Source organism: Centruroides vittatus, unplaced genomic scaffold, assembly GCF_030686945.1.
Source record: "Centruroides vittatus isolate TY-2023 unplaced genomic scaffold, ASM3068694v2 contig_918, whole genome shotgun sequence".
Lineage (NCBI taxonomy): Eukaryota > Metazoa > Arthropoda > Arachnida > Scorpiones > Buthidae > Centruroides > Centruroides vittatus.
The window spans coordinates 1397155-1424009 of record NW_027122605.1 but is presented as its reverse complement, the minus strand read 5'-3'; the positions used below and the strand labels follow the sequence as shown (position 1 = coordinate 1424009).

Here is a 26855-nt window from a genome sequence, read left to right as displayed (position 1 = left end):
TAATTTTCAGTTAGATAAATAGTGTGATTACAAACATTAGATCTTGCAATATGGATGAATAGTAATATGATTTAGAAAAAGGTAAATATAAAATAATACTGTTGATGAATTACAAAAAATGTAAAAGCGTAGAATCAACTTACAGTCCGTAGATTAAACACTAACACTAAAACATTAGTGTATACTGTGTAGATGTGATTTAAGTTTTTTACAAATGGGCTCAAAAGCCTGATTGCAATGCCAACGATAATTCACCGACCTCTATGAACAGTTACAAGCAAGGAGAGGCTCACAGACTTCTCGATACGTCTTTCCGATAGTGATGCTATTGGTTTATCATACTTTTTGTTTGTTAATCTACCTTTAATTGTTAAATCAATTTTATACACTTTATAATTAAAATTTTATTATGTATATTTTGGCTGAATTGCCTTGCAGAACATTGCAACGATTATGGTGATACTGCCTAGGCATTCCCCTTTTGTCACTGGCAACGTAAACAGTTATATGAAATATAGCTGTTCATGTAGATATGTTGACATTAATATTAAATTATTAGTATAATAATATTCATAAAATTTACCGTTGGCATGCTGATCGCTTGTATCTAATTGAATATGAAAATTTTCTGACGGTAGATGCAGGTTTGGTTTTACTACTTTTGAAGAATTAAGAGATGAAGAGTCATATCCGGAAAGTTCTGTTTCTTTCTCATTTCTGGAAAGTATAAATGGCTGCTGCACATTTACCAATAACTCTGGCCCTGCACCATGTTGTACCATTTGTGTTGCTGGCGCATAATGCTGATGTTTTGGCAGCTGTTCATATTCCCTCATTTCTGGGGATGGCCAATATTCGGATATTATTGATTGGGAGCCATATCCAATAGTTTCAGGAAATAAAGAATGCTCAGTTGTATCTGGTAGTGGCCCATATCCAATAATTTCAGGAGACGAACAATAATCAGTTGTTTCTGAAGGCCGTCCATAATCGTTCACTTCGGGATACGGCCAATAACTATTAGTTTCTGAAGGCCGTCCATATTCGTTTACTTCAGGATATGGCCAATAATTATTTGCTTCCAGCAGTCCCTTCATACTCATTCATTTGTGGATTGGACCAATAATTATTTGTTTGTGAAGTCCTTCCATACTCATTTATTTCGGGATAAGCCCAATAATTATTTGCTTCTGCAGTCCCTTCATACTCATTCATTTGTGGATAGGACCAATAATTATTTGCTTCTGCAGTCCCTTCCATACTCATTCATTTGTGGATTGGACCAATAATTATTTGTTTGTAAAGTCCTTCCATACTCATTTATTTCGGGATAAGCCCAATAATTATTTGCTTCTGCAGTCCCTTCATACTCATTCATTTGTGGATAGGACCAATAATTATTTGCTCCAGCAGTCCCTTCATACTCATTCATTTGTGGATTGGACCAATAATTATTTGTTTGTGAAGTCCTTCCATACTCATTTATTTCGGGATAAGCCCAATAATTATTTGCTTCTGCAGTCCCTTCATACTCATTCATTTGTGGATAGGACCAATAATTATTTGCTTCCAGCAGTCCCTTCATACTCATTCATTTGTGGATTGGACCAATAATTATTTGTTTGTGAAGTCCTTCCATACTCATTTATTTCGGGATAAGCCCAATAATTATTTGCTTCTGCAGTCCCTTCATACTCATTCATTTGTGGATAAGCCCAATAATTATTTGCTTCTGCAGTCCATCCATACTCATTCATTTCGGGATACGACCAATAATTATTTGTTTGTGAAGTCCCTCCATACTGATTCATTTCTGGATAGGACCAATAACCAGTCGTTTCTGATTCCGGACAATATCCAAAATCATATGCTTGAGATCCATTTTGCCAAAATTCTGCCGACCCATATCCATTCATTTCGCTCCACAAGTCATCATGCGGAACTGGTATTCTGTACTAAAATGAGAAGCATAAAATTGATTAATATTAAAAATTTACATATACATATGTCCTATCTTTGATTTATAATATCTAACAATTTTATATCATCGGCATTAAATTGAATATTAGTTATTCATTTTAGAAACAAATATCAAATGATAATATTTGAAAGCAGTTATTTTATTAAGTAAAATGAAATTATTTTCACGAAATTTATTTACAATAAACGGGTTTCATAATATAATGTGTACTCACATAAAAGAAAAATATTAATTTGTTTATTTATTATTCTAATTATTGACAATACTATAAATGAGCATTTTGAAATGAAAGTGGTGTATGCCCATGTTTTTACCTTTTTAATTGGAACCTAATGAGCTATGTGTAAGATAGTAGCAAGTGCTCTAAATGTTGCATAACTTCGTTACTAAAAAATCACACGTGAGTATTGAAAACAAAAAATTTTTACGTTAGACTTCGGTTAGATCTTTATACTATAGATCTCATTGTTCATAACTTTCTACTGTCAGGGCATACATATACACCGATAGATAGTGATTTTGTAATTGTAGAAATGGCACTAATAAGAAATAATTTATTTACCAAGACTATTACAAAGTCATAAAAAGTGTCGGAAAAGTAAATATTTTATATTAAATGAATTAAAACGAGAGGATTTCTTTTCAATTAATCTTCTTCAGGAGGGGATTTATAAAGGGTTAAGAAATACTGATAGAGAGATTGTAAACTGATTAAAAATACGTTGCATGCAAGTTTTCAGAATTGAATGCTATAAAATGCTTTATAGAACATGATTAAAGGCAGATGCGCAACTAAAAATTCTTAATTTATTATCGCTTCGGGGAAGACAATGAATGTTAAATGCATTTGATCGAAAATCATTATAGATAAATGTAAGACCAATTTCGACAAGGTAAATTCAAGAACCTGATGCAGTTTTTACGGTTTATAATACTTCATATTACAATTATTTCGAAACTCTTGCAAATTCGAGGTGAGGAGAAAATGAACTGTAGATTATCAACAATAATTTGAATTTGATCTCTTAGAAATGAATGAATGTTTACATCTGTGAAACAAAAATATATTATTTTCTTCTTAGTATTATTATTTTTTGCAATTTCTGTCATTTAATTTTTGTAAATATAACTATAAAATTTTATCGTAAAAATAATAACTATACAATTCAAAAAAACATTGTTTTTGCTTGTGTCTCATCTGAATGGAAAAGTGAAAAAAAATGAAAGAAAAAAGTATATTAATAATTTGTCAGCTGTTTAATCTTGTTCATATTATATAATATATTGGTAATAATTATATTTATCAACATTAAGCAACAATTTGAATGTACAGAATTTAAAATGTAATATAGTTAATACATTTTTCCCATTATGAAAATTGATTGCAGCCTCTGAGTAGAATTTAAGTGTCAGTCCAAATGCGTTTGTATGGAAACTGAAATTTTCTCGAGCTACCAACATAGTTTATAAGTAATATAAAATAAAACTTATGTATTTCTCGAAAGTCACATAATAACAGGTGCTCTTTCATTTATGGATATGCATTTTGCATCTTTTTGGTCCAATTTCTTTCCAAGTTCTCATTTATCATTAAATTCAATATTGTAGTATTATACAACATTCAAATTTTTTTTGTACCGTGGTGTACAAATTACAGTAGCTTACAAAGTAGCATTATTTTTGTTTTTTTCACTTGTTTTTATTGGAACATTTAACCAAGACAGTAAAATATATTTATAAGTTTCAAGTATTGAAACACTATTGACAGTTGATTTTTTTTCGTTGATGTAAGATTTAAATTTATTATAACGTTTTACTGTTGTGAAGAATATCTAAAGGTTCTGCATGTGAACGAACACTAAAACTCTATAATGTAATTACTAGAATATATCATACGCGCATTGCTTTTCCAAATACTATAAAATAGTAGTTACTAAATTGAATACTTTCAAGTTTGTTGGTTTTGTTTCGTAAGTCATGTTTCCATAAAGAATAAAGACATGTGTAATAAATTAATTTTGTTTGATTTGATAGTGTGATATATTTTAAGAAATTATTGAATCTCTATTCTGTCAACTTTTTGTTGTATCGTTATTACAGTAAGCTTCATATTATTTAAAAATAAAGAAAAATTGGCACAAAATTAAAATAATAAGTAAACTTAAGGTGCTTGTTAAGTATTCGTTATCGCTAAATTTTTGTCATACTTAACAAACACATTGAGTTTACATTTTATGTGAAAATTATTTATTCTTACATTATCCGAGACATAAATTTTAATATCCAGCTACACTCACCTCATAAACATACACAAAGAAAAAGTCATTTTCGGATGACGAAACTCTTACAATATTTAAACACTGAAAACCTGTGAACAAATATGTCATTATTATTTATTTGTTTATTTATCTGTCAGACTAATAATATACTTATTTGTGTTGGGTGAGAAAGGTTATATCCACACAAAGAAAAATTTAAGAAATGTCACATCTGTAAACAAATTCTGAAATTGATATGTTGTTAATATAAAACCAGTTTATACGTGGCTGTTTATTTCCAAACATGAATTTCTTGATTTGTTTAAATGAAATATTTGTTAAATTTCTTTTTTTGTAACTCATAACGTTTTGTACGGCAAACATTCAATTACAAATAACACAGTTAGAAGTCATGTATAAAAATATAGCAAATAAATCATTGATAACTTGTTTTATAAATTTTTATACTATTTTTTAAAAATATTGTTACAGTAATTATTTTAAATAATTTTTTTTTTAAAATAAGTATGCATGCGTTAATGAAAAGAAAAGAGAACATCGCACCGTTCTCTTTTGAAGACAAACAAGGGTTTGATTTATGACCTAATTGTTATTAATGAAATTCCCCCTTTGGACATTCCTTTGATAGGAGACATAATAGCAGCATTCTTCATCATAATTTAGTATATAAAAATTTCATTCATGTTTTAAGCTTTTTGTTTAGAATTATGATAAAAACATTATTTATATTCACATTATGAACATGCTGTAAACTAACTAATGTAATTATTACATAATTAGATAATTTAACTTACTTTGAAAACTCATTTTATCAAATATACTTCGCTTCGAAAAACTTTGCGTCGAACAACAATCGCTTCAAAGAAACAATTCGATTTGGCAATTGTTACAATTATATTATTAACATTTCTTATTAACGTAACAATAGAAAACCAGGCAGTATGTCTAACGACGGTTGCGGTTATCAGTTAATAGTTCTTTGCCATCGAAAAACTTATAAAACTGTTTTAGAATTATAAATATAATTTTTGTATTTAATTTTAAAAAAAATATATCGCAGACATGGGCAAATGCGGCTCCGAGAGCCACATGTGGCTCTTTTTGAGTTACATGCGGCTCTTGCTGAAAGTGTTAATTTCTTATTTTATTATTATTATTATTATTACAATTTTATTTTTATAATTTTGTGAAAATATGTTTATTAAAAAATTCAATATTTGTTTTATATTATATTTATATTATATAATAAAATCGCACGCCTTACGATACTATTCGCCATGACATACAGAACTGCGGCTCCCATGCATTTTGCAAAACCTACATTTCGGCTCCCACTAAACTCTTGCTTGCCCACACCTGATATATCGTATACTATGAAACAAACTATCGTATACTATATATCGTATACAAGAAATGAAAAAGCACTTGATTTGATTTTATTTGAATATATATTCGGTGGAAAATCAATTATCTTAAAATTTTTCAAAAATATAATAATACTACCAGGACCAGTACCATTTTATTGTATCATGCATACTGCAGAGTGTAATACACAAAGATAAAACTCTTCACATAATTGGAAATTAATTCGCCATTATCCGACTGTAACCTCTTATTAGTTATTGATAACTTCTTCTTGAGGGTCACATGGAGAATATTAAGTAATCTCTTCTCGAATTAATTCCTTTTCCTTTCCAGATCTTCCGGTAATTTCTATTCTCTATTTCCCCACACATTTGACCTTTACCCACCAAAATTTAATTGCATCAATTCTCCTAATATGCAGATCTCCCGACAAAATTTTAAAATTTTTAACATGGAATAATTAAGCTTCAAATGCGGTGAACGAAATAATGCTTCTCACCCATTCCCTAACATATATCTTGCATGTATGCAATGTGAATGTACATATTGCATACATATATACATACATAAAACCGATGAAAAACCATTGAGTTTAACAGTAATTCCGACAGAACATGATTTCGTGGAGCCGTCTAGTCCAACAGAGTAAGAAGTTCCGAGAAACCTATAATTAAATTATAGGCAAGAAACGATTTTATTTTTTTTAATGTAAAAATTGTTTAATGTTTGATAATATTTAACAAGAATCAAGTTCATATTCTAATAAATTATCTTGTATTTACTACGAAGTTTTGTCATAATATTCTAAACATTTACAAGTTCAATTCATCTTACGCTTTTTTCTAAATCCAATATTTAAATGAATTTTGTATATAAATAACTTTTTGTTAAAATTTATAAAGTCTGAATAAGACAGCAATTAATATGAAAAATAAATTATCGTGAAGTGGACAGAGTGGGTGTAATGGTGGATTCACCAGAACTCAGGACTCCTTTTCATGATTCATCGTCTCCATTCTTCTGTATTTAATACTATGAAGATTTTCTGCTGCTCTTAATACTTCTGTACCTGTTTATTTTGGATCCAGCAACAATAAATGTTCTTGTTATAAATTGGAATTTCTGTACAAAATGTAATTTGTGAAAGATATCAACGCTTAAATATAAGTACAAGTTATCATTTATAAATGGAACTTAAGAATCAATTGTCGTTACATTATCAATATGTACAGTATATGAAATGTGAACTTAGATTATCACTCAGAAATCTAATTTGTGGTTGAAGAAACGGGCAGTTACGTTCAAGAATTTTCTTCTTATATAATTCTGATAACATTAGATACATGCGTAATTTCGATAGACAATATGTATATAGAAATTAATTTTTCCCGCGGTTTTTCAGATAATTCATAAAAGGTATTCTCAATAATCGATAACTATTTTTTGCTCATTCGACATTTAATTAATTTCTATTTAATTTTTAAACAGCATTTCTTAATTTAAACGTGATTAAGTATCGATACAGTGTGGAAAGTTACGTTTAAACTCTGAATTTATCATATTTTTAGTTGATGTAACGAAATAAATACATACCATTGAAGTGGATGAGGCTTCTCCAATGGGTTTTCTTTTATGTACAAACCATCTATTTTTGTATTATGTACCTAAAGGAACATGTATGACATTGAAATAATGACTTAGAATATTCCTTTTCGTTGTTTTAAGATGTTTTTCGTGCGATGTTCGTGCTGCAGAGATGTCATCAGGAGGGATTTGTACTTGCGAAATATTCTGTTTCCAGGTTTCAAAACTCATCGGCGTATCGCCTCTTTTAAATTTCTAAATAATTAAAAAATACGAATAACTATGCAGTTTTATTTTTAACTTTTTCAGTAATATTTTTATGTTAATAAAAAACATTTGGAGACCGATCTAGATTGTAATCCCGATACAATCTTAAAACAAAATCGAGGAAAACTGAATGAAATATAGTTGTTTGTTGTTAATTGTATCCAAATTGTAAAATCTTAAAAGAATCAATAATACACACACTCTTTCCTTTATTCTTTACACTTGCTTCCACGTGTCCTTTGTGTACTCATTGGCCAGATTGAACCAAACGCAAGAAACACTTGCGGCACTAGCTACGCTTACTGTGTTTTAGTGCTTATTAATTAAATGTAATCTTACTTATTGGGTAGTGCTACAGACGTAAAATGTATACAATTATACTTAGATGTATTTGCAATCAATAAAATTTACATTTTTATATGCATGAAGTTACAAATACGAATAAAAGTGTGATATTGAACATACGTAGTTTCACAACAAGATTCTTTTAAAAGTATTATTAACTGTATTAATTAAACAAATGTTAACGAAATCATTATTAACAAGTTTATACTTCAATCAAAAATTCAACTTAAAGGAAACTTCTGGAATGTCATTTTTGATATAAATTATATAAAAAATTTATTGTCGTTAGTTTTGAGTCTCCATATCATCGTCTGTATTAATGTTGGTCAGGTATAAAATCCTTTAGTCCAACTTTTTTTAAATAAAGTATTCGTAAGAACTAGGTGTATCCGTTGTAACTAGATAAGGTACAGTTTTAAACAGTTAGCGGAATGGGCAACGACTGGCTAAACTCGTAGCTATTTTCTATATTGAACTGATGAAAAGAGAGACAGCAGATCAGAAGGTCATGAGAAACGTCGCTTTCGATGCTGAAAACTTAAAAGACGATTTGCACCCAGGTGTGAAAGGTGACAGTTATTCCACAAAGTTTTATTGTCAAGACGTTATGTTGTGATTTGATTATGTTACAATTACTATACAATTACAATTACAATAATATTTATTTACGTACAAGTGAGTACATTCCTGGCCCTGCCAAAGGCATTACCAGGGTTGAAAATACATAAAATTGATTGATATACAGCAGATGCAAATACAAACAGAATATACAATAAACAAAAGTAGACATACATTAGAACATAATACACAATTACGCGTTGATTATAAAAAGGAGGATAAACTTAGAGACTAACAAGATAAATAGTGCGTATAAACGTGATACAATATAAACAGGTAATAATACAAACAATTACATTAAGAGAATAGTTAACAAGTTATTAGTACGACAGTAGTTTGGCTACAATACATTGATAATTATTGACACGACAGTAATTTGTATGGATGACAATAGAATGACAACACAAGTAGCAAGACGTAGTGAGACAAAAAACTCGACAAGATTATAAACAGTTAATGGTATATTACAAATTAATAGCGAAATGTTGGGTAGTTAATTATTTACAATCACCAGAGAGAGTTCAACGAATTTCTTGGCCAGCCTAGCGAAGGCCTTATATATTTCTTTAGATGAGAGTAGTACATTGTAGTCACAAGGCCAGGTGTGGCCCGAATCTTCTACTAAAAGCTTTAAATCTAGTCTCTCTTTTTTTCCAGGGTGATACAATCGTAGATATAATGAGCGCTGTTGTCTTCAGTCTGGCAGATCGGGCATAGATTGGTGTCGCTGGAAGTAAACCTATAGAAATATGATGCAAACTTTCTATGGTTGGTTATTAGCTTAGTCGCTGGAAAACTAGAGGCGAACCATTTAAGAGAGAAAAACTGTTGTATGTTGGGAATGAATTTGTAGGTCATGCACTGATTGCATGACCTACAAATGGTTCCAATTATTCTGCCAGATTTGAAGACATTCTGTCCAGAGTATGTGGCGTAGACACCATTTACTTATTTTGTTGTAAATGATATGGGTAGAGTTACTAGAGGTTGCCGCCTTGGCTAGGAAGTCGGCTCTCTCGTTCGCTACCGTCCCCTGGTGGGCACGGGTCCAGGAGATGCTGTAATATTTGTTAGAATTGGTAACGAGGTCACCAGTGGCGTGCCGTCATTGGAAACGGTGGAAGCGCTGCTTCCACCTTCCAATGACCTTCCCTTGTATTTTATAAAATATAAATTTTCATATTTTAACGTATTTTGAATTAATTAAAATTAATATGTTATTATAACTGCATTATGTATCTTCTACAAATTTCTATACTACATGTGAAAAAAACGATAAGATTGCTATTGTATATTCGAACAATTCGGTACGGACCAGCTTTTAATGGTATACAAGCTCTTACCACCAGGATTTAGAAGGTAATGACCTCTAAAAACTAGTTATGTATGCTGTCGCGGTATTTATTTTAAATATTTGTCTATAGCCATCTCTTATGTAAAAAATACTTTTTAATGTTTAGTTGGCTGAAGAGGGGCATCGGCCCGAAACGCGTAATGTAATAAAAGCGTTCCAACCGAATAAAAAGGATGAAAAATTCGCTTAGTGTTTTTTAAGTTTACGTCACTACATTGTGTCTTCGAAAGAAAGAAAGAAAGAAAATACAAAACACGGTTTCCTCAAGACAGAACTAAATTAACTGTTACTTTAGCAGCATCGTTTACAACCAAATTTAATGAATGAGACGTACAATGGTACAAAAAAAAAAAAGCTCTAGAATTTATTTTTCTTAAATTTAGCATTTATATATCCATTGTCATAAAAATTTGTCTTTCCACTGTTTTCCCAAGACTACGGATATTCAAGTACAAAGTAACTGGTTTCGACTTATTTCTACTTAAGAAGTAATTAAATAATTGAGAGATTAGGAAATTGGGAACATAAATAAAACCTTGCCGAAAAAGCCATAATTTTACTTAAAAGCTTAACCGAACCAATCTCTAGCCCAGTACAGTGGGGACTGATTTCTTTGTAATATTAGATAATAAAGACAGAAATTTTTCTAGTTCAATGAGAGTGACTAAAAAGTTGTAAATTTTGGAAATTTTCGTGGACACTTGGTCCTAAAACGAATTATTTAGAAAACAAATGACGAACAATCTACTTAGTATTAAGTTTAACATATTTAAATTTTTACAGCTACGGTGAGAAACGTTTAAAATCTACAACAACCCTGTCGCGTCCTTTGAGATATACTAGTGATGCGACAAAAGAGGCATTTGATATTGGCCGGTATCGGCACTCTCGGCATTTGGCACGCACACACTACACACTTACCTGGACCGTCTCTAATTCCATCTATTAGCTACTCCTATCGAGCTATTTGACTAAGTGGATTGTTTTAATTTGTGTGATCATCTGACTTATATAAGAAACTTGTTGTTACAACAAATATTTCATGCTGTTTTTAATATGTATTCTGACTCTTAATAAAAGATAATGCTGTGTTTTTCCTGTATAAATATTTACGCGAATATAAATGTTGTAATTTATTTAGGCGTTTTAATATGTAATAAAATACATTCATTGAAAAATCAATATTTTTGTATTTGTAGTTTAATTGATTGTCAAACACATTATCAAATTTTATTAAAACCAAATAACTTACTCGTATTTTTATGTGTAAATTTAAGCTTCAAATCTTATTACATCATAGTTTAAATTGGGGGAAAAATAAAGCACTTCATAATTTTGAATTAATTTTGTTATAATACTTTAAAACTTCTAACAATTTTTTGTTATCAAAATTTACAATAATTCAAAGTTTTTGTGTCTGAAGAAGCTACTTAATTCAAATTTCTTAAAAGTTATTTACTGAAACAAAAGATTTTAATTGTCGAAAGTTTTTTTTAAAAAAAGAATAACATAAAAGATAAATTAGCTTAGTAATTACTTGAGATTATAAGCATTGAAATTCAATAATACAGTAGACCCCCTATAACATGGTAGATACGTTCCGTGTTATATGAATCCGTGTTGTACGAGTCACTTAAATACATCAGCCAATCACAGCTCGGCACGTGTACAGTTTAGGGGTACGGCTGTTTGAAAAGTTTTCTTCCATAAAATTAGTCGATTCTAGACTAATTTTGACTCAACATTTCCAAATCAGGTATAAGTTTTTGGGAATAATCCATATAAATTATGCTATAAACAAAAAATTGTAGGATTACTTACCGAGTGTGCACCGTTCAACAACGCCCTTAAGCTTGTTTTCGTCGGGGAGCGGCTCATCGAACAGAGGATGCGTGTTTCCTGATCAGCGAATTTTTCGCAGAAAAATAATTTAACTTAGGAGACATTATTAATAAAAATATAATTTTTATAAGCCGTTGAATAATAAATGTTGTTTAGTAGGTCCAGTGCTCGTTTAAATTCAATGGTTCGTGCAATATCCACTATTGGTGCAGATTCGACCAATTCTGTCGCGACACGAATCGGCGATGACGTTTTACCTTGTTATACGAGTCTCTTTTAGCGTGTTATACGAACCCGATCGCAATTTTTTAGCCGTGTTATACGAATCTGTGTTATATGAACCCGTGTTATAGGGGGTCTACTGTATTTGTGAGATATTAGTGATTGTAATAGATTTCAAAATAAATCTAGTGTGAACTACATTTGTATTGGGGCATTATGTAAAGCTACAAAGTAGAATTTAATCCTTTCTCAGTTTTGCATAGTCGTTTGTCTTTGTTTATCAATCCGTAAAGTTCTCCAAGGGTAGAGAAGAAAGAAAAGATCGACTCCATCAGCTGTAATAATACATATCTATTATGAGAATTTATATTACATTATAAAAATAAAATAAATTAGAAGAAAAAATGTATTAACTTAGTTTATGACGAGAGAAATTCCAAATATGTTTTAATAAAGTTTATGTCTAATATTTTTCATATTATTAAATTATTTTTAATAAGCATTGATGACACACCTTTCGATTCACTAGGAAACACTTGTTTCCAAAATACCAAATAACGCTTTATCTTCGTAAAATTATATAATTTATATATACTATTATATTATATAAAATATATATTAATATAAAAGTGAAAACTAAAGTAATAAAGGTCTCTTAAAACACTATTTATATTGTCATATCATTACATTTAGTTATACTTTTTACATAGATAATAAACACCGGGTGTATTGTAAGTTATTTTGAGTTGAATTACCTTAAATGCGCAAATTTTGGTGACAATTACATTTAAAATTTCGAATCCAACAGGTGTTCCTCCCATTCGTTTCATGAAGTTTAATAACTAAAAAACAATACTACATACTTAAAATAGACATAAAATAATATCAAAACTGTACAAAATAGTTAACAGAAGTGTTATTAATTTTCAGAATAATTGCTATTGTAACTTAAGTATTTAATCTGCAAGTTAATATATTAATATAAGGTGTTTTTTTATATTATTCATTTATAGAACCTTCCATAATGTGATGTTAGTAACACACATTTTTAATTAAATATTTGAAAGTACTTTTATAATTTTTTACCATTTACTTTTATTTAATAACTCATTAACATTAAACCACATAATAAATGTTATGCAGAATATTTTATGTGCTGTATTGACTTCCATCTTTGAAAATATTAAAGCAATGATTTATTTATAAAATATTACTAGGGACAATTGTTTTCTGTCTGAATTTGAACTAAAAATGGAGTCGAAGCGCTAGTAAGTCAATAAAATTGTGTAGAAGCGTTATCTGTGACGATTACTTTCCGCTGATATAAAAAAATAATAATAATAAATTGCGTGCGCCATTGTGCTAGCGACCTTTTACGTCGAAAACGAAATCATTTTCCCCCGATTTTTACTGCACTTTAAATCTCCTAGTCTCTTATGTGAAATGGCTAAGTTTAATTAATACCGGCAGATAAAATTTTCAGAACGAATTCTATTCTGTAAGCCACATAAAAGAGGCTTCGCTAATGATCCGCTGGAATAATTTTTTTTATTTTTGTATTTTATAAAAACAAACAAAAAAAATAACAATGAATTTATAAATTTATATTTGTTTGATTTCTAAAAATAAATACCAATCAGATTATTAATAAATAACAACTTCTTACTCGCAAGTTTTTCTCATACGATAGACTGTACAGTCGGAATCTTGAGACTTCTTTCATGACTTCTGTAGCCTATAGAAATAAATATTTTTAAAAAGTTTTTCTTTCTGATTTATACAGTACATGCATTATTAATTAATTAATTATCTTTGCTTTTTCTCTCGGTTCTTTAAAGGGAACCACGCAAGAAATTAGCACCTCAATCCCCGAAACGTGTAAATACGGTCCTGATAATATATTTTTTAAATTAGGAAAATAATTTTACTCAATGTTTTATAAAAAAACAGATTATTTTTTATATTATTTCACAAAAAACAGATAATGTTCTTTTGCTATTAAATTATTTTACTGGTGGTTATTATCACTAGTTAAATTGAAGTAGCTTCATAAACATCGAAAAATATTTTTATATTCAGTTGTTTCTACTTTTTAACTGTTATTTGCTATTGTATCAATAAAATCACCAGAAACAACAATACCAATAAGTACTTAATAATTGCTTTTTAGATTTTTTGAATTTTATTTATCAATTTTTATTTAAAACGTCCATTTTTTTAAATATAAGCTTGGAAGTGTTTTTGGCACTGATGTTAATTTTTTTTATACCGTTTGGCATCACTCGACTTCTCTTCTTATCGTTTTATAGAACTAGTGTCAAGGAAACAGTTCATTTTTAGTCATTTTCTTTCAAACACCCGTAACGAAACCAATTGTCTTTTTCTCGAATATCGATCAATTGGGAACAAAATACTTAATATTATTTTCTGGCTGATATATATAACAGAGGAAAAGAATGGCGATTAATAAAAAAAATGACCCACCCCTAGATTTTTACATTTTTGGACCAGAGGACTTTGAAACGTTGAGAAATGCAAAAATTTCGGGAGTTTCTTCTGTATTTAGGAATGTTAGTGTGTGGGGGGAGCACGATTTTGTTCACCCTGTTTGAAGCTTAATAATTCTTGCGCTTTTTGTCGAAAACTTCTGAAAGTTTGCAGGGAGGTTTGTTTATTAGAGGGATTGAAAGTAAATTTCGGTGATTAAGGTCGAGGGGTGGGGAGATAAAGGGAGTCGTGTGTATTTCCAATAGGCTCGAAATTAATGACGACTTTAATCATTATTAGCATTTACAATTTTTATTTTAAACTTTCATGCATAAAACGTTTCATGAACTCGCCATAAATGATATTGTAAAACATACTATTATAAATAATAAAAATTCTTTTTTATGTGCAAAAATATTTTTAAAAAATTCTTTGGGTTATGTTATAGAAAACAACGCGGATTTAGTGCAATCTATGTGGCGGATTTAGATTTGCATCTAATCTAATAAAGTCTCAATGTGACTTTAGACATGACTAGTAATTTGTTCAAAGACTAGCGTTTACACCGTAGAATAAACTTCGTTTTTTTTCTCGACATCATAAATTACAATCGGTTCTTTGAATTTTCTTTACAGTTATATTGATTGATTTTGTGAATTTTTTTTACTATTTCGGAAATAAAGTTTTAATACTAAAAATATTGGATTGAATCTTAATATAAATTTAAAAAATTTTTTACCTGATATGGAAATTCTGCAGCAGCAAACAGCATTCGAAAGCTTGCTATTGTCATGGTGCATAAAACAATAAAAAGAACTCCAATACTTATAACATCTGGTCTTGAATATTTTAGTATAAATGCTATTGTTGCAATAAAGCCTACTGTGAGCATGTTCAATATTATACCGATGGATGTGAAAGCTTTTTTCAGTTCTTCGACATATAGAGCGAGATCTTCGAATCTTCTTTGAGAGTATTCAACAAATTTCTCCAAATCTTCTTTTCTTCCATGAAAGCTTCTGCATTCATTCAACAATCTTATCCATCGATCTTTGATAAGAAAGAAGTATATTATGGTAATTGTTCCCCCTAAATGCGCCTGTCCGCATATAAATGAAGTTCCTAAATTAACATAAGTTAGACATTTGGCAGCAAGTTCCTCTCCATCTATAGCAATTTTCTTAAAACCTACCGTCATTAAAAGAATATATTGACTCACAGAAGAAAATATTATAGAACAAAGGCATAAATATAAATATTTTGCCTGATTTTCCAAGACTGAGATAATTTCTTTCTCGGGAGGATATTTTTCTTCAATTTTCATTTTGAAATCAATTAGAAATTTATAAAAGTAATCAGAATTCATAAGGATAGTTGTTATCATAGGGATCAAGGCAAAAGCTTTCGTCATCAGTGGATCATTGCCAATAAGATAGTATAAACTACCGCAATATTTTCGTGATTTTTCCAAAGGAAGAAAGGTTATGATCATAATGGCCATTACTGCAGTCATATGATAGGAGAAAAAGACACATCTTTCTATTTTATATGCTGTTGTTCTTGAGTTTGTATTTTCATGGAGACATTCAATCGGAATGTCGGCTTTAAAAAATGCCGAAATTTTCCTAAGAGGTTTTAGACTTTCTTTTAAGCATAATAATTCATTTTTATTTGGCAAATTAATTTCTGTTACTGCTCCTTGATTTGTTTCTCCCATTTTATTTTCTTTTCTTTTCTAAAATTTAAAGCAAATGTCTTAAAAAGAATTGTTGTAATACAACATTTCTATTTAAAAACCTATAAATTAATATAATGACAAATATATTGGAAATTGCAAATATTATACGATATTTTATTGTAAATTTTATAAAATAATGTAGTCTATAAAATAAAACTATACATTTAATAAATCGATTTTGAAATAAATGCATTTAATAAAGCTAAAAAATATAGGCCTATAAAGAAAGATATGTCCGATATCTATTTTCTAGTAAGATTTATATTTCAGTTTTGTTTATATTATTTGAATAGCATGCAATTTAACTATAAAAATCTTTATTATATAACTTTCAAAATACTATATCGCTTCTGTAATTACAAGTATGCCATTAATCATATTGTAACTTCACGTAACTTAATCTTAAGGCATAAATAATATTTTTTAAATAGCACATTCAGGTAACACTGTAAACATTATTTAAAGATTTTTCGATGAGAATAAAGTGAGAGAAGCATGTGATTTTAAAATAATAAATTTATAGAAAACACTGTTTGTAAGTAAAATTTTATTTTTTATTAATCGTGAATTGCAAAAAGGCAAATGAAAAGCAACAGAAATCTAAAAAAATGACTAGAATTACAATGGAACTGAAAAAGAGATTGGTGAGAAATATGAAGGTGGTACGGGTGTTCGAGATTTAACTGTTGCATACCGTATTCCGAGTACGACGATATCGACAATCGTAAAAAATAAAGACATTATTAAATCTGCTAACGTTGAGAAAGGGGTTTAACCAATTTCTAAACAGATTATTAGTATTAAGGAGAGTTTAATTTTGATTTAACGATTTAAATAATATAATACAATATACTGTAATAACTTTAAGAATCTATAATAAAATTTAATTTTTTTATTAATGTGCTCAAACAGTGTTTAAATTATACTTAATATATTTGTCAACTTAGACATTAATTATTAATAGGACTGTTAAACTGGTGTTAGCTGTTTATGCAAAATTGAGTAAAAGTTCTTATAGAAAACAGACTTTCTTTATTGAGCTTCCTGTAACGACTGCAAGTAAATACGATGGTGCATTCAACACGCGAATGTATTGTAAGTCATAGCAGAACATTGTAAAGGTAAAACATCTCCTTTTAACCGTATTTTACGAATTTTAGATTTGTTTTTAGTTCTTAAAATTTATTTTTAATTATTATATTAGGATAGGAATCTTTTTTATAAAAAAAAACCATCAAAAAGCCCATTACTGTCGGGAGCTGAATACTTTGTTTTTCGTAAGTTTTTTATATTGTATACATTAATTTTAGTATTTTAGTGTTTAAATTTATTGATTATTCATTTGTTATTTATAGTTTAAACTTATAGCTATTGTAACCCTGCTGAAGAGGGGCGTGATATCCCGAAACACTGTTGTAAATGAAAGTATGTGTACAGGAGGCTCAATAAAGTCTGTTTTCTATAAGAACTTTTACTCAATTTTGCATAAACACCTAACACCAGTTTAACAGTCCTATTAATAATTAATGTCTCATTTGACAAATATATTAAGAATAGAAATAAGGACAATGAGGCAATAATAATTAAGTGTTTAAATTATTTACAACCCCATTAATATATCATATCAAGAGGGTTTTTTTTACATGAGAACGGATTAATCATTTTTACATTACTTCTTATGGGAAAGGTTGGTTTGGTAAACCGAATAGGACATTCGGTATAAGTCTAAACATTAGGAACAAATTAAGGTCGTATATCGAGGTTCCACTGTAATTAATAAATAATTCTCAATGAGATAAGGTATTTTTGCGTAGAATAGGAAACATCTAGCTGGGTATTAATTACATATTTTATGTTATAATAAAGTTTTTATAGTTTTGCAACAGATTGTATAAACTATATAGGAAGTATGTTCTCGTAAATATTGCGTTTATAGGAAAATTATTGGATTGCAATTTGAAAAACTTGTAGACTTATAAATTTGGACTGTTGTCTGACTGTCTTTCCTCAATGTTAAGAAAGGAGTTAGAGACATGAATGTTGAGAACAAATGTGAAAAGCTTCTGGGCAGTTCGCCCTGATTAACTGTAAATGAACTTTATATTTCGAATGAATGTCATGTCACATCAATTCAAAATTTTCCCTTGAACGAAGTTAGATAGATGACTGGCACGACTTTATTTCTAATAGGAAAAGTATGATGTGCAGGGGCACGACACCTCTAATAGAATTGAGAACATTGTCACGATGTCATAAATAATAGATCGTTAGAATTAGCTTGGTTTATTTGTTAACTGCAACGTGACACGTGAGTGATCTGCCAGGGAATGCATCCCAGGAAAACTTTTATGGAAAACTGGATCTCATTTAAGTGTAGAAAACACGGAAAACGGCACGTGACTGGCCTGTTACCCGTACTCGAACCCACGACTAATTAGCAGAGTTCGGTGGTTTTATGCACTCGGCTTTTGGAGGGCGCTTATTAGAATTAAGAAAGTTTAGAAATGAAAAAACCGGAGTCATTAGATTTGGAAAATTAAATACTTTTAGACTTTTCACAGGGTGTCACTTTCGATTGCACGCAGGCAAGTGCTATATGCTACCTGTGGCAGTAATATAGAGCGTCTATTTCGCTCTATATCATTGTCGAAGTAATTAAGTGAATACAATATAATAAATTTATAAGAATTTATAAGAATTATATTTAATTTATTATTTTGTTAAATTATTTGCCAATAGATGGCGTTACGTATAAATCAGCAAATCGAATGTAGATAGAAAATAATTGATTTTCAGAAATCCAATAGATATTATGGGGTGGGAACCCTATGATATCTATTAGACATTATTTTATATAGGAATACGTGAACATAACTACCAAGTTTCGTAGCAATTCGTCAAACGGCCCAGGAATTTATAGCAAACAAACAAACGTTCTCATTTATATATATATACATAGATATAGATAATATTATATTATATTCTATAATATATTGCATTTGTAGGCATTTTTATGCATGAAATACAGCTAAAAAGGTTTAAAAAAGGCTTTGTTTGGGGGTCAGGAAAGGATTAATCCATTCTACAGTAGAGAGTCGAAAATCGGCATCAATTGGGGACTGGGGTTGTTCAGATTAGGGATTTGTTCCGATTACGGTCTATGTACGAAAAAATATATGAACATGTCCGATGTTCAAATTTTTCTTCGTTGCGTGTCGCTTCCTGTTGAATTTTTCTCCGTTGCGTGTCGCTTCGCGTTGAATTTTCGTCGATTTTAAGCCTAACGAAAATTTTTATAATAATAATCGAGACTATCGTATCGTTAAAAATTATTTCTTTATTTTGTACAAACAAAATAAATATATTGAAGAATATAAAAACATGAAAATTATACTCTAGAAGTAAATCTAGTATGAAAAACGTTCGATTCAGCACGACACAGTCCGACTGAAAATCGTGCCGATTACCGGCCGATTCCGATTACCAGGGTGCCGATTTTCGACTCTCTACTGTATATTGAAAAAATTTCTTTTGGTTTGAGAAGAAATCAATTTTCGAAGAACTTTTGGAAACTAATTAAGTTCGAAACCCGAGGTTTGACTGTATATATAAAATTATTTTTCAGATAATATACATGAGTTAATTTCTCTTACATCCGATTTATTAGCTTTACACGTAGCGCTATCTTTTGGCAAAAAAAAATTATAAAGATATGAAACTAAATATAATTTATACAAAAAGAATATAATTAAAAAATATATATATACACTGGAACCTCGCTTAACGAGCATTATTCGTTCCAAAAGCTTACTCGTAATGCAAAACACTCGTTAAACAAAACAATTTTTCCCATATAAAGTAATGTAACATTAATGTAAAATACGATCATTCGTTCCATGACGAAAAAATACTTAAATATTTTATATATAACGTTTATTCAAAGAAAATTATACAATATACATTGTTAAAAAGCGTGAATCATCATCTTTTTTTCTAGCCAACTTCTTTCTTTCTAGCCAAAGAAATGAACCAACCTTAAATACAAATTCGATTTGCAGAAAACAAAAAAAAATTACAGATAATATGTCTCATAAACACACCAAACGATATTCCAAATTCTGGGCTATGTAAAGGCTATAACTAAATAATAGAAATTAGTTAATTTGAGTAGATGTAGGCAGTTATGCTGTCATCTCGTATTAAATTTTAGAATTAAAAATGTGTAAATTAAAAATTAATTATTTATAATTATTAGATTTAATACGAACTTTTTATGAGAAAGTGGAGATTGAAGAATTGAGAAGGGTGGAGATTTCTAGAAATTCAAGAAGAGCTGCTAATATTTCTACAAATCATGTAATTTATACTCGAGCTTGACATTGTGATGCTGTTTCTGCAGCCCCTGACAAAACCATTCTTAGTTGATGTTTCTCAAGTCGAACTTCACGGCCTCCAGGGGTCTCGGTTGTTCTTATTCTCTGAGATCTAGAATTTACCTGACCAATTTTACTCTTACGCTTTCCCCTATGCGGTTTATTTCGACAAGATTGCGAGTCTAGTCTTTTATTTCCACGTTGATAAAAAAAGATGAATTATATATACCGATACGTTAGTTAGATGAGCGATAACACTTTCTAAATAACGGGGTCGTTAGATCGTTACTTCCGATTGGAAATTGAACGTTATGTGGTCAATAGAGAAATATATTTCTTTACTCTATTATAGAAGTGACACGATGAGGCCTGTCTTTTAAAAGTTTACTTTAAATTTAATGAAATAAGTTTAAACTATACCATTTACCAAAATATTTAAAAATGCAACTTTTAAGGGAAATTTCCTTGTCGAACACGAACGTGATGTGGTCACTGACGTCACTACAACATAAGTGTGATCACCGATCCGAAATCGATAAACCGTTTATTCTATAACTAATATTTCCGCGAAATAAATAGCCTATACTTTCCGCAAGAACATAAAATGAATATAACCAAAATTTCATATAGATTGGAGAATAATTGCAGTAATTAACATACACATACAGTCGATGGCTTTTATGTTAGTGATTTAATTTTCCACACCTAACCAGTAATTATTTATTGTAACTTCGTCAAAATGCCGGGCTGCAAGTTTTAATCATATTTTTAATTTATTTAATTTAAAATGTAAGCTCTTCACCTCAAATTAGTGGAGGGTTGCCCCCTGTACATCATACTTTTTCGTTAACAATATAGTCGTGCCAATCATCTACCTAGCTCCTTTTGGGGGAAAATACTTTTAATTGAAATAACGTCACTTTCATTTTTCACTACGTATACAGTTGGTCCGGGCCTCCTGCCTATAATGTTTCCATATCTTTTCTCGGCTTTCATCTAACTAACACTGTTCTCGAGATTCAGAAAGGACAGACAACAGATAGGACAACATTTGGAATTTATAAGTCTACAATTTTCCAAACTGTAGTTCAATAACTCTGGTTTTTTTTATTTCTAAATACTTTGTCTATTCTAATAATCTTTGTATAAACTCGCTATTTACAAAAACATACTTTCCACATAGTTTAAAAGCATTCTGATAATGTTTTTAAAATGAGTTAAATGACATACATTTTTGAAATATACGATTAATAACTCAAAGTTTAACAATTACTCCGACGGGTATTTTAATAAACCCGGGAACGCCTAATGTAGGAAGCAGTTATTCCTATATATAAATTTATTCTATCAACTATTTGAAAAGTTATGAAATTTCAATTTATTAATTCAAATTAATTATGTAATTTACTTCATTAAACTTATTTAAAAATTTTGACTATTCTTCAAAGTCACTTACCTCAAATTGACATCCGATTAAAATAAACGCAATAGAATTGAAGTTCAATTATATAATTCTTGGGAAAATTGATAATAACGTCATTCATTTCGTCATACTTGAAACATGACGAAATGATTCTCCTCATATTCGTGATCAATACGCAAAATGTAAAGTTATATAAATTTAACTTTAGAATATATATATATATATATACTTTTCAAAGTTAAATATATAGCCGATATGTATATCTCATACAAAGCAAGCACATAAGTAAATAAACACTGATTTAATTAATATCCGAAATCGACAAAATAATTTTCATTTATATATTTTAGAATATATAATTTAATTCATAATACCAATAATAGTAATACAATTTCCAATTTTTTTTCTATTCTAGAACAAATCTATCATTAAAGAAACGTTCATTAATTTCAAGAATTAATTCATTTTCAAATAAAATATCATATTTGATAAATGTATTAAATGCTAAAAATTGATAGACATTTCTTCATAATAAAATATGTTTTTAAACAATATACTTTTCCTGTTAGATAGATGACAGATACGATTCTATTGCTATCTCCTTTCAGGAGAAATTTTGAATTAAATAAAGTAACTTCCGTTTTACACAAGAGTTTCGTATGCAGTTAATTGGGGACTCCTGCTTCTAAGCTTTTTTACATGTGGTCTCGAATTTCTTCTAACTCGTTCTTGAGATTAAGGAAGAAAAGACAAACAGGCAGAGACAGTGAAAATTTATAGGTCTACAATTTTTTTCAAATTGCACCCCAATAATACTAATGGATTAATAAGTCATCCGCTTATTAATAATACACCAAATTATGGGCGGAATATATGTGCAATTATGTACATTAACATTTTTAATTGATTTTCTTTTGTCTTTAAATATTTTTAAAGATGTTAAACGAAAAAATAAATTATTATATGACTTGATTAACTTCTATAATAAATTAATAAAATATTTACTATATAATATGAATAAAAATAATAATATAACAAGCGTGAAATAATAATGAATTTTGAATTAAAAATTTCACATTACTAAGAATTTTCTACTTAATTTACTAATAATTTCATTGATTTCTATTGAGAGACAGACTCTTTCTTGATATTACAGTACTCACACGAAAAATTTATTGCTACGTGAATCAAAGCAAGAACGTATTATTGTGATCGATAAATCAAACATGATTTCCTGCGTAAAAGAATTCCATTTAGCTATTGAAATTTAACTATATATTTATTATAATTTTATATTTGCTTTTATGACGAAATGGCTTTTACGCCAGCTCAGTTAAGACATTCACTTACTAAATTCTCAAATTTTCATTTTTAACCAAGTAAACTTAATCATACTTAAAAAATTTTAATTATAATTAAGAAAAAGTGTTACGATATTGCTTAGCATGAAATTTTAAAATATTAACAATAATTTCTGTTTGATCTGAAAATGTTCTTACGTCAGAATCTAATATATAAATGAGGACGTTTGTTTGTTTGTTCGCTATACACTTCTAGACCGTTCGACCGATTGCTATGAATCTCGGCTATTACGTTTACATGCTTCTAATTTAGATAAAGTACTACACCCTGATTTACACGTAGCGCCCTCTATTGGCAAAAAATTTAATAGAATCATAAACTACAGTAGAACATCGCTTATCCGAATCAATTGAGGACTGAGTTGTTCGGTAAATGACGAAGTAACGTGATTTCCGGTCCAAACCAGAAGTCCCTATATCTACTTAATCTGGTCCTTCTGCCTGTATGCTTTCTACAGCTTGTCTCGATTTTCATTTAACTCTTTTCTCGAGATTAAGACAGACTACAGTCCAAATTTATAAGTCTACAAGATTTTCAAATTGCAGTCCAATAATTTTTCTATAAACGCCGTATTTACGACAACATACTTACCATATAGCTTATACTATCTGTTGCAAAAATATAAAGTATTATAACATAAAATAATTAATACCCAGCCAGATGTTTCTTCGCCAATGCAAAAACACCTTATCTCGCTGAGAACTATTTATTAACCGTAACGAACGTTTTTAACCCGTTCTACAGCCATCTTCAGGTTTTTAAAAATCATGAAATATTGATAACTGTTCTTTTTTATAGAGAACAGTTAAGAACACATTGAAAATACAAAATTCTTTGAAATATTGAGCTATTTGATTCCAAAGAATCAAATAGCTCAATATTACACTAATATGTATACAATTTATAATAACAAAATAAAAAACATAGATTAAAACGGCTGGATTAAGGTTGAAAACGTTCGTTACGGTTAATAAGTAAATCTCAGTGAGATATGGTGTTTTCGCATAAGTTTAAGATAAAAGCAATTATTCTCACAGTTTTACAAGATTTTTTATTTAAGCAAGTCATATGAACACGTTCAGACATTAAGGATAGCAACGCGATCATATGCGGAGTCATCACAACCTGTCTAACACGAATCACTTTACAAACATTAATATTAGACCGGTATTAATTAGTATTCGTTGACAATCATCTTTTCCAGGAGGTGGTCAACGACTACTTTTGCTCGAATTACCTCGTTCCGCTACTTTCACTTCTTTCTATCGGAGCAGCGATATAGGGACATTGGAATTGGAAAAACTAAAATACTAGGTTACCAGCCTGCACAAAATATGATTTAAGTGGGTGCCGAGTTTAAATATTTGGTCCGTATTTCGCGAAATTTGCTTCGTTGTCAGATGACAATTTTGTAAGTTCGCTGACCTGGTGGAAATTGGGGACTTAAATCCCACTTCTCACCAGTGCAAGTTCTCCGACTTCTAGGGGGAATCGTTATTCCCGCGACAGGATGGTCCAGGGTCGTTCGCGTGTGGGTGTGGGGGAGGAGACAAATGTCTCACAAAGAAACCCGTTTATTTAAACACAAAACTCACACTATGCACAGTTTTTTACACAGGTGATCGTTCGAACGTTTTTGTGTCGACGTGTTTCCTATCGTCGCTCGATAGTAGGCTCCGGGGCAGCGGCAGGTGAAGCGACTCGTCGGTTGGCGTCAGCGGACTTTTAATGGACACCTTAGAGCACCTCTTGTCTCTCTTGAAACCCCTCGGAAAAAAGTCCTCTGTTCTTCCTGCTCGGCGATTACATCAATCTCCCTTTTTCGTATTGTTCATGTTGATTGGCTCCACGCCCCCTCTTTCCCGCTTCTCAATTGGTCCCTCGCTTGTCTCTAAGCGAAAAACGACCTCTGTTCGAGTCACGAGAAATATCCGCTTCGACGAATCTACTTGACACCGTCCGTTACTTCTGGATGGGAAGAATTGATGGAACTTTGAAACTTGCGCTCATACTTTCCCTATTGTTGTCTAGTCTGAGATATTTTTGAAATTTAATGATTCGACGCGATGTTCCTTTTCATTATTAACCTTTCCCTTTTTTCAAATTTTAATCATCTAAATTTCGTATACGAGCGACTTATCAAAGGTCCATCTCTGCTGGTCGACACACGTCTACCACCTTTAATAATTACAATTATCGCGTTTTATTTTACATCAGGCCCTTTTTGCCTTTTGACATCTTTTTCTTTTTTGGCGTCGCGGTTTCAAATGACTAATGCGTCTAATACGATCTTTGATCGGTTTTTGTCTTCTTTAACAATGGACGATTTTCTACATTCGTCTTACAATTTTCTAAAATAAATGATTAATGTCAACCCGTTTTTAGGACTTCACAATTTGATATTCGGCTGTGAATGGAACAGTTTCTTAGACGTGTCATTCTTAGAGGTAGAGAAAAAATTATATCTGAAAAAATTTAAGATTGGTGTCTACTTGACCGATAAAATTGTGCCATTTCGTACCGTTCGAGTATCGTGGTAAATGTGACAATGGTAGACTAAAACAGCCAAACTCTTTACATGGTTTTCGTTCTAATGTTTGTTATATTATATTATTTGATTTATATAGCTATAAAGGTTATCTTAGGTAAGGGTTTATCATACCAAGTGAACAATCTATCACATTTTGAAAATTCGTTATTTGTCTAAATCATTTACATCAGTTAGTTTTTCTTCGGATTAGAGGAACCCTACAAATTCAATGGCAAAAATTCAGTCTCGATTGTTTTTTCTACCATGCGCCGTTTTTTTTAGTGTTACCACCCGTCCGGTTTTCACCCGGACAGTCCGGGAATTGACTCATTGTCCGGGTGAACTATTAATTTTGTCCGGGAATTTCGTAGAAATTGTGAAATTACGATGAAACACTTCTTGCAAATAAATTTTATAAATTTACACCATTTGAACGGCAAAAACCTCACACTCACTGAAACTCATCTTCCATTCCATGTTACTCTGTTTACGCGGACGTGTGAATCGCAACCTGCTTCTCGAACTTTTTTTCTTTTGCTTGTACGTCCGTACACGTTTTCTATAGAACTAAATTATCTGTTCTTTCTTTCTTAATTAAGGTTACATACGTTACTCCTACGCAAGTCCCTGGTCCCTAACTGTAACTGATTTAGAACCGGCATGCACGGTATTCTTCGCATTGTAAAATGACATTACACATGCGTCAGAAACTTCTGTTCGAAGAAACCTGACCTGCCGTCCGGGTCAGCGATTTTGTAAAGGTGGCAACACTAGTCCTTCTGTTAATACTTTATGTACTATCTGTCTATCTGTTTGATCACTATATTTAATAATTCAATCGGTACAATATTACCATTCTAAATTGAAACCAATTATTGAATAATTTTATTATTTAGAAATTTTAACAATTTCTGTGTGCGCCATATCAGATTCCTGATGTCGGCGACACCTGGCGTAGATTAGTAAATTAGTAATACGCCGAGGTGTTTCTAGAGAAAGTAACAGCCAGAGTGGTTTCCGTTGCTTTCTCTGGGGCGCGATGTTACGCGGGGGAAATGCCTTCGGAAAGTCTTGTAAGGGAAACT

At 30.3% G+C, this 26855-nt stretch overlaps 2 protein-coding genes across 2 annotated transcripts; both read right to left on the bottom strand.

The window, feature by feature from the left end:
* Nucleotides 1-1559: 1559 nt before the first annotated feature.
* Nucleotides 1560-5171, bottom strand: LOC136984406 (uncharacterized). Its single transcript, XM_067281374.1, has 3 exons — nt 5055-5171; nt 4279-4349; nt 1560-1955 (listed from the first exon to the last, which is right to left on the bottom strand). The coding sequence occupies exons 1-3, from the start codon at nt 5065-5067 to the stop codon at nt 1560-1562; spliced, it is 480 nt and encodes a 159-aa protein (XP_067137475.1). The 5' UTR covers nt 5068-5171.
* Nucleotides 5172-12067: 6896 nt separating this feature from the next.
* LOC136984432 (uncharacterized) lies at nt 12068-15896 on the bottom strand. Its single transcript, XM_067281407.1, has 4 exons — nt 15084-15896; nt 13524-13592; nt 12613-12699; nt 12068-12192 (listed from the first exon to the last, which is right to left on the bottom strand). The coding sequence occupies exons 1-4, from the start codon at nt 15855-15857 to the stop codon at nt 12082-12084; spliced, it is 1041 nt and encodes a 346-aa protein (XP_067137508.1). The 5' UTR covers nt 15858-15896; the 3' UTR covers nt 12068-12081.
* Nucleotides 15897-26855: the final 10959 nt, after the last annotated feature.

Bases quoted from the DNA above. Each gene is read 5' to 3' on its own strand.
- LOC136984406 (XM_067281374.1), bottom strand. The intron at 1,956-4,278 runs GTGAGTGTAGCT...TTCTCATTTTAG, and splicing joins TCTTTGTGTATGTTTATGAG to TACAGAATACCAGTTCCGCA.
- LOC136984432 (XM_067281407.1), bottom strand. From the start codon at position 15,857: ATGACTGCAGTAATGGCCATTATGATCATAACCTTTCTTCCTTTGGAA. The intron at 13,593-15,083 runs GTAAAAAATTTT...TTATTTCTATAG, and splicing joins CTGCAGAATTTCCATATCAG to GCTACAGAAGTCATGAAAGA. The intron at 12,193-12,612 runs GTAATTCAACTC...GTATTATTACAG, and splicing joins CCAAAATTTGCGCATTTAAG to CTGATGGAGTCGATCTTTTC.